We start from the raw sequence: 9294 nt of genomic DNA, 5'->3' as shown, positions 1-9294 counted from the left end.
GGTGTATATGAGTTTCATTTGTGTTCAGAAGATGAACGAAAGTCTTACAGGTTTGGAACGACATGAGGGTGAGTAAATGATGACAGAATTTTTGCTTGAACTAACCCTTTAAGTGTCCAAAAACTTTTTGGGGACACTATATACATCATATTGTCTATCAAATATTCATTTTATAAGAAAATAACACAGCCCAGCTTTCTATTCACCAGTCCATGAGATATTTATATTTTAGATAATGTCCAGGTGAATATTCCTTTCAGCAGAAAAAATGCTTCACTTTGTTGATGTGCCCTTCATCTGTTTAGCTGAGTGTAATGTCACTGGTGTTGCTCCTGGATTTCTTTCTGCAGTGTCGGATCAGCAGCCCAGCGATAGTCAGCAGTGACACTGACCCTGCAGCGGGCAGAATGGCAACGGGCAGGTCTACCTTTTTCACCACGTCACTTTTTGCTAGATTTAAAGTGTAAAGATTCATTGGAGTAGAGAAACATCACTGTACTGAAATATTCCAATGTTAGTAAATAATTTACGATTAGTGCTATAAATTCTATATAATCATGGCTAAAGGGTGTTGTAGATATTTTAAATTACAGCTGTAAATAATGAGCAAGTATACCATAAAACCATCTACCAAAATGTGTTTTTGCCATATCACCATTGTAAGCCTGTAATACTTACAATAGTTGTAGACATGGATTTCCTGGGAAATTGCACACTTTTATTATTCCTCAGTGTGTGTTTACATTATATCCGTAAAGTATAGAATGTCAGGTTACTACTATATAGACACTGGAAGTAGCTTAAAGGGATAGTTTATCCAAAGATTATCTCATAATTTACTCACCTTCAAGCCATTCTAGGTGTATATGATATTCTTCTTTCAGAAAAATACAATCTGAGTTATATTTTTTTTTAAAAAATGTCCTGGCTAATCCGAACATTGTAATGGCAGCCCAAAATTTGAAGCCAAAAAAAGTGCATCCATCTGCTTTAAAAGTAATCGGACCACCTTCCGTATTTAACTTATGAAGAAAGTCCCTTTCGCAGTTCAAAATGCTACCGCTATGTCAGACGTCATCATCGGCAGTTATGCCTTTTCCATAAGTTGAATACGGAAGGAGGTCCACACTAGATATTTGACTTTATAACGTGTTAAATATATATTTGTCATACAAAAATCCATCTATTCATTTCAAAAGGCCTTTGTTAACCTTCTGGAGTAGTCTGCCCTACCCCTATTTTGCAGTTACTGTATTCTTGCTTTGTATTACTTGGCACTAAAACGTGGCACCATACCAAGGAAAAAGGCAGTAACTACAGATTCTCCAAAAACTATTTTGCCACAACTTGGGCTCTGGGATTGTTAGATACACTGTATTTGAAATAATTGGAACATTTGTTTTCCCGAATTTGACCATTTTAGGTCAATATTTTTCACCCTGATCAATATATGTATATTGATGTCTGTATATCATAATATTTCATTGTATAGGGAATTACTTCAATTAGGTCCATGACATAATAATGCATGAATTAGATATTAATAAATGCCTAAATAATGACTAACACAATAATAAATTAATCATTTTGCACCCTTAATGAATATAAAGAAGGAAAAGCCAACACACAAGTTACATTAGGCCTACAATAATAGGATAAAACATAGAAGCTTGCAGGCATGCAGAGGGAAAACATTTTCATAGGTTAATATAATTAAGGGGAATCCAAATATTATTGCTCTGCAGAAGTTTGTTTTTGTTGAAAGAATGGATGCTTACAGTAAAGAGAAAGATGTCAGTTTTGCTCACAACTCGCTAACTTCTCTAAACAGCGGACACAGTCTTCAAACAGCGGCCGCGAAGAGACTGTTTTAAGTTGAACAGACAACATCCAAGTTAAAGAACAACTTTTGCACCGATAGCTGTGTTTATGGACAGTTATATTCTATTCTATTCGATATATTATGTGTGTTCACCAACAGTAACTTCACTGCGTAGCAACACGGTTCTTTTTTTTGTTAGGTAAAACATAACATTTGTTTTACTAGGGCTTTTTGCAGTTACTGTACACATGACTACCATTTTTCTCCAAAACGACACATTTGAGATAAGATGTTTTGTCACCAAAAATGCAGTTACTGCATTTTTGTTTTGTAGGGCAGTAGTGTGGATTACTTTTATAATGGATGGATACAGTTTTTGGGGCTTCGAATTCACTGCCATTATAAAGCTTGGAAGAATCAGGACAAGTTTTAATATAACTTTGAATGTATTCGTCTGAAAGAACCATGTCATATACACCCAGGATGGCTTGAGGGTGAGTAAATCATGGGTTAATTTTCACTAATGGGGTAACTTTCCCTTAAAAGCTACACCAACTGAATTTGTAACTGAAACGAGTTTGCAAGCAAAAAGGGAAAGTGCCAGAAGCTACCTGTAATAAAACATGAATCAACATATTTGACCACAGGAGCTGAGTTTTCCCATTTGAAAAGTTAAAAAAAAAATGCATTCATTTTATTAATAAAACCTATAATAGTGTATAAATACTAAAATAAGACTGGTACAAAGTGACTTCCCATGCAAAGACATTTACTAAGTGAAATCTCCAGAAATGTTATAAACTCACCTTCAACTGTAATGTTGAGTATGCTTCTCTCAATGCCAAAGTCATTTTTTGCTTCACAAATGTAAGTCCCTGCGTCTGTTATTTGGAGGGATGGGATGTTGAAAAGCACAGGTGAATTGCTCAAAGCTCCTGACGCTTCTCTCTGAGAATGTCTATACAGAGTTAGTTCTGCTCCATCGTCTGAAGAACAAAATATGGTTATGTTCTCTCCTTCTTTTGGGTCTTCTCTCTGGCTTAACTGGATTTGGGGGGTGTTTGGAGGACCTGCATTTAAATGGAGGTTAAAGATCATGGTTCAACAAGACCCATTTAAATTAAGACATGGTTAATTTACCCACCTAGAACAACTACTTTTACCCTCATTTGCTGACTTCCCACTCCATTGCTCGCGCCACAGCGGTACCATCCTGCCTGAGACCAAGAAGCATTGTTTATTATGAGCTTCTCATTCTGGCTCTCATTCTGTGCAGGTTCAGTCTCCTCTTTCCACCACAATATTGTTGGTTTGGGATTTCCATCTGCATCACATGTTATCTCCAAATGTTCGCCAAGCTTTACTGAGGCACTTTTATTGGAAACTGTAATAGTCCCTGGACCATCTTAGAAAGAAATGTAGAGTTTTCAATGATGACAGATGAAAAGTAATTTTAATTCTTGTTAATAACTTGTATTATTTGATATTTCAGGTTCAGTACAAAGTTAAGCTCAACCAACAGCACTTTGTGACAATGTTGATTACAAAAAAAATGTATTAAAATCACTTATCTTTCCCTTTTCTTTAAATATAAGCAAAACATTTTAATTTAAAGGAGGCACCAGACTTCGAGCAAGCAAAATTTCTATGGACACTGCAATGGTTGTAATATGACATGCTGGTCTGAAAGCCTAGCCTGGATGCCAGCCGAACTTAGCCCCGCCCATAGAATTTTTAGGTTGGGCGGTTCGGTCTGGCCTCGATCCATAGAGGAGTAATTATCCCTGAACAGAAACAGTTCGGACCAATGAAATCATCAGGACGGGCTTTAGACGATGACGGACAGATGATAAACAGTAACGTAATCATGCACGTCATCAAAGGAGCTTGGATTATATTTGTTCGAATCTTAAACAGAGAGCTTGTTTGTATATGCATTTACCTTCACAATTTCTCTTAAAAATGATGATCATGTAGGGTAAGTACTCTGTGTATTGTTAGATTCTTTAATTTTTTACAACACTGGCAAAGATCGTTTATTCCAGCGCGCGTGCAGACAGGGTTGCCAAGTTTTTACAACAAAACCCGCCAACTACTAGCCCTAAACAATAGCTTCTCAGGGTTTCTCCGGGGAAAAAAATGGTGTTTGGGGGGTAAAATATGTGTTATTTTGGCAAGGTTGCCTGCTAAAATTTCAACACTCATGGGTCTATATATCACATAATAGTCACTTCAACCCGTGTACATAGAAAACAACCCGCGGGGAAAAACGCGGACTTGGAAACAGTGCAGTTGAGCTCTGTTGACATTTGACAACTAGTGTACGTCGCTTCGTTGCTCTGATTGGTTGTAGCTCTATCCAATTGAGGTCTTTCCTGGTTCTGTTGAAACACGTGTCATAATCACAGCCCAAATGAGCAGTTTCAGACTCATATTCTAAATAGAATTAAGTATGACCACGTCAGGCTACTGAAAACCAGGTGTGCCCAGGCACATTGTTTGACGTGTTGCTATTTTGAGGCATCTGAAATCGACTGCACCATTGACCAGCAAAAACCTGGTCTAAAGCAATCCCTACCCAACTCCAGTCCCACCCCCTTTTTAAAACAATGTGTGCAACCCATAAATCATTCATTAAAAAATGTTTGTGTTCTTATGGAATAAGCTCTTGGACGTCTTTAAAATAGTCTGTGTAGTGAACCTGTGTTCTTCACAGTTGTATACACAACAGGTGTGTTCAACTTGATGTGGCACCGCACAGACAGATCGGTGTATGACATTAAAGTACAGCGAGAGTGATTTGAGATGGCTACGAAAGCTTTTGAATCTCTCTCACTGTACTTTGTCGTACATCGATCTGTCTGCAAAGTGCCATCTCAAGTCAAACATTCCTGGCTTGCTTCTTCCATAAGGGGGTTTGCCATCATGTTGGCTTTGTTTCCTAACAGACCGTTAAAGAACACAACACATACCTTAAATCCTGAAGAGTTCAACCAAAGAGAAGACAATTTTGAAACCCCTAAAGTGTTTCAGATTTTGTGTGCTTTATGCATTAGTCTACGGTCCATGGTTGTGACGTCTGAGGCTGAGACTACCAGCATTAGCATGCTTATGAATGGTCAGTAGAACAAAGTGTATTGTGACTGTGACCTTGCCTTTACAATGGAAGCGAATAGGTCCATAAAAATTAAAGTTTAGTTGTAATAAAATCGAACAAAAATATTAATAGCCTTTCCTGTCTATATCCAATTTTACGACTTATTTGCCATGGCAACATAAAAACGACTTTAAAAATGACAAGAACAGTTAAAATAACACTATTTCTTTTCTTTTTTTCTTTTTTTAACAAAAGAATTAATGCATGTGCATTATAAAATCTAAATTTCTGTTTTTAAATCTTCTCAAAAGTGCCACATTCACTTTCATTTTAAGTGCCTCACAATAACCTCCAAAAAAAAAAAAAAAAAAAAAGAAGAAAAAAAAGAAGAAGAAAATAACTTGTACTGAACCCAGAATATTCCTTTAATAGAGGTTAGCGTATCTCTACAACTTACATTCAACATTTGAATCACGAATTCTTTGAAGTCCTCTTTCAGGGATATTCAGTGTAGCCTTGCAACTGATATTCTTGCCCAGATCCAAGGCAGACGGCGTATAATTGAACGCAGAGGAATAATTCTGAACATGATCGTCATCAAATTCATCAGGGGTCTCCACACGGAGTGTCTCATTTTCACGAATCCACTCAATTTGTAACTTGCTCAAAGGGTAAACGTTGTGGACTGTGCAGTTGAGCATCTGGGTATGGTTGGCTATCAAACTCTTTATTTTGGGTATTACAGGATCTTGTGGAAATGCTGCAAACAATACACTTCATCAAGTTAAACCATCATCAAATCATTTACACATTTTTTCCACTCCCTGTTTAGATAATTGCTTTACATAAATATAATATTTATCATAGTTGACGAACACTGACTGTTACTGTTAATTTGCTAGTCTGACCGTTACTGATAACATTTCACTACTTAGCAAGCAGCTTTACGTAAGCATTAGAAAAGAAATGTAAAACAGCGCGTCTAATTGGGAGAACAGGAGAAACATTAGGCTACTTACAGAAGACTTGTATATCTGCCGTGTTCTCTTTGCCTATTTTTTTCCCCATACAAAAAGCTGTACATACAACTTTATTTATGTGTTTAATTGTGATGTTTCTGATCAGCAGGTGGGAAACGGTCGGCTCATTTGTAATTTCACCGCCGTGAAATCTGTCCAGTAATGTGTTCCACATGAATGTCACATTTTCCGGACAAGCATTCGCACGACAGGTCAGCTCCAAATCCGTACCAATATCATTTACTGGCTTTAATGGGGCTAAATATGATTCAAAAACAGGGTTTTCTGTAAAAAATCAAAATAAATTAAAAAGACAAAAAAGTTTACTATCAGAATGATGGATGATTAAATGTGGATTGTTAAAATTGTTTAAACAAAGTGTAAGCTATGTCTTCTTACCTGTTATCACCCTGAGAATATTAATCCAAAGCACAAAAGTTATGCATTTCACTCCACACATCTTTCTTTCGTTCTGCGTCAATCCAGCATGGATTCAGAATGTTGTTGGATATTCCTAGAACGGCTAAGGCTACTGATCAGCCGATCCCGCCTGTTCCTTTTTACTTTCTCTTTCTTCAAACAAACATAACCCATTTGTCCTAATCCTCTGTCAGACTCCAAGCCACACCTGCTGACATTTTCCTCATACAATCAATTGATAGCCTACTTAATTTCTTTCCTCCAGTAACCATGTATAATACAATAAGGATCAATTTGTTAATATTAGTTAACTGCATTAGTTAACATGAATTAACAATGAACAATATTTCTACAGAATGTATTAATCTTAGTTAAATGTGCACTATGTAAAAAAATGTCAGAAAACTTTTGGCTAGTGTTATATATTTTGTTCAACTGTATTTACAATACCCCAAATGTTTCCAACTATTTGTAAATCGTGAGAGAATAACTTTATTAACCAAGGTCAATTGCGTAATATCTGCGTTACCCTCGGTTTTCGCTTACTGCAACGTGCAAAAAGTGTCGTAGCAGCCACCAAGCGAACACACAGAGTAACGTCATAAAATAATTTTAACGTCATAAAAATAAAAAACACACTCAAATGTATCTAATATGATAAACAGAGCTGCGTTACCTTATACTCATGACCGTGAAAAGCAAAAATGGCGCTGGCGACTGTGGCATAATAAAAGTACCGCTGCTCGCAAGGCATGTTTGTGTTCATCTTATTAACAATCGCTCCAGCGGCCTTGCTCAGCTCCCTCAACACTCGGTCCTGCTCTGCTTTACTACAGTAATGTTAATAATCGCATCTATGAAGATTTTTGCCATGATTTTTGCCAGAGTCCTATCCCGTTCCTTTTCCACCAGCTGTGAGGTGAAGACCACATGTCCCAAGATTCTGAGCTCAAACCTGGCGTCATCAAACTATGCCTCGTTTTGAATAGGCACCCTATAGCGGATGGAAAAATGAGATATAAATATGAAATATATATATATATAGAGAGAGAGAGAGAGAGAGAGAGAGAGAGAGAGAGAGAGAGAGAGAGAGAGAGAGAGAGAGATAGATAGATAGATAGATAGATAGATAGATAGATAGATAGATAGATAGATAGATAGATAGATACTGTAAAAAATATATTTTAAATAGAAGTTACCGGGTTGCCTTAAAATTTTGAGTTCCTACAATTACATTTTTTGAGAATTGACAACCTTTATTCAAATATTATTAAAAGATTTTGTAAGCATATTGGGTAATTGTGTGTTTTATTTGTGATGATGCAGTGAAACATGCCAAATTGTGTTATTTTCATGATTTATCACATTGTTTATGTGGTTCAGATACAATAATATTTTGAGTTTCTATTTATTCAACAAATTTCCTTCATTGTATCAACTCAAATTTTAAATTTCAACAAACTCTTTTAAATAACCAGGTTACTTACTTTTTTAAGCTAAACCAACAAAAAATGTTTACAGTGTATGTATACATATACATACATACTTAGTAGACTTGCTAAGACTGAGCTTTGATTAATTTTTCAACAACCTAGTTGTGCCTCCTATTGATCAAACTCCTCTTATTGTCATCGAAAGAGGAATTAAATTAGTCAATTAGTAGTGAAAAACTTTATAGCTGTTATAGCCTGATGGGAAAAGGCCAGGACCAGAAGAGTACCCGGTTGAGTTCTATAAACTGTTTTGGCAAAATGTTCCCCCCTATTATTGGATATGTTTAATGGCTCATTTGAAAAAGGGAATCTCCCTCAGACTACAAATCAGGCCTCTCTCCGGACCCATTAGACTTCCTTCCATCTGATAAGTTTGCTAAAAACTGTTATCAAAATAAATAGCTGGATTTAAGATTAGAACACGTTCATTTGACTATTATTTCATTACACCAAAAAGGATTTATTTGGAATCGTCACTCATTTTCTAACTTCAGGTAGCTTTTTAATATAATTTACAATCCCTCACATGCTAACACAGAGGATGCATATATTTCATTAGACGCTGAGAAAGCATTTGATAAAGTGGAGTGGAATTATTTATTGTTATTTATTTAAGTTTGGTGGGGGAAAAAAATGAATATGAATGGATTAAGATGCTTTATTCTTCCCCACTGGCCTCAGTAAGGACTTTTACGTAATTTTATAGACATTAAGCCTCTTTTTGGCACATTTAAATCAAACTTTTGTATTACAGGGAAGTTAGAAATCATGTTAAGTTAGAAATCATGTTGACTTATATGGGCCAAAATCGCCACAACACTATGGAATTAAACAACAACACAACGGAAACAAGCCACAACACAACGGAAATGCGCCCGACCACGAGGGGGCACTAGAAGTGCGGTAAAGTTAGTTTTCCTTGCCATTGTTCTATAGATTGGCCAGTCTTACAAAGATATAAACACTATGATTTAAATGTGTAACCATTGTATATCGACATAAAATATCAATTCAAAATCACCTACATGCCTTATAGCGGCGTTTTCATACTCGAAAACGCCTTTACTCATTATCACGGTGCTTTATGCCCAAGGGAACGTTTGCCAATTCTACCATGCATTTGAAACATATGATTTGTATGAATTAAAATAATTTTTAACATTTAAAAACAGACATGTTAAAATTCCACAGCTTGGTTGTATTGTAAAAAAAAAAAAAAAAAAAAAACGGACTCAATAATGCACAACAAAATTGGAATTTAAACAAAAAATAAAAGTCATTTTAATTCATAAAATTATACGTTTCAAACACTTAATGCAAATGACCGACGTTCCCTTAGGCATGAAGCGCCGAAATAGAGTAAAGGTGTTTTTGAGTATAAATATGCATCTATAATGCATGTAGGTGATTTTAAATTGTCGATATACAATGGTTACACACTTA

General features: G+C 35.9%; 1 protein-coding gene across 1 annotated transcript in view; it reads right to left on the bottom strand.

Annotated features, from left to right (window-relative positions):
- Positions 1 to 6493, bottom strand: part of vcam1a (vascular cell adhesion molecule 1a) — a 6725-nt gene extending 232 nt beyond the window's left edge. Inside the window, exons 1-6 of the mRNA XM_067453157.1 lie at positions 6338 to 6493; positions 5939 to 6223; positions 5377 to 5679; positions 2967 to 3227; positions 2629 to 2892; positions 1 to 450 (exon numbers count right to left, since the gene is read on the bottom strand). The exon at positions 1 to 450 is cut by the window's left edge and continues 232 nt beyond it. Coding sequence (XP_067309258.1) covers positions 302 to 450; positions 2629 to 2892; positions 2967 to 3227; positions 5377 to 5679; positions 5939 to 6223; positions 6338 to 6398 — 1323 coding nt within the window. The 5' untranslated portion in view covers positions 6399 to 6493 and the 3' untranslated portion in view covers positions 1 to 301. The remainder of the gene's footprint in view (positions 451 to 2628; positions 2893 to 2966; positions 3228 to 5376; positions 5680 to 5938; positions 6224 to 6337) is intronic.
- Between the last annotated feature and the right edge of the window lie 2801 nt (positions 6494 to 9294).

Source organism: Pseudorasbora parva, chromosome 9, assembly GCF_024679245.1.
Source record: "Pseudorasbora parva isolate DD20220531a chromosome 9, ASM2467924v1, whole genome shotgun sequence".
NCBI classification, from domain to species: Eukaryota; Metazoa; Chordata; class Actinopteri; order Cypriniformes; family Gobionidae; genus Pseudorasbora; species Pseudorasbora parva.
This window is presented reverse-complemented; position numbering and strand designations above follow the sequence as displayed.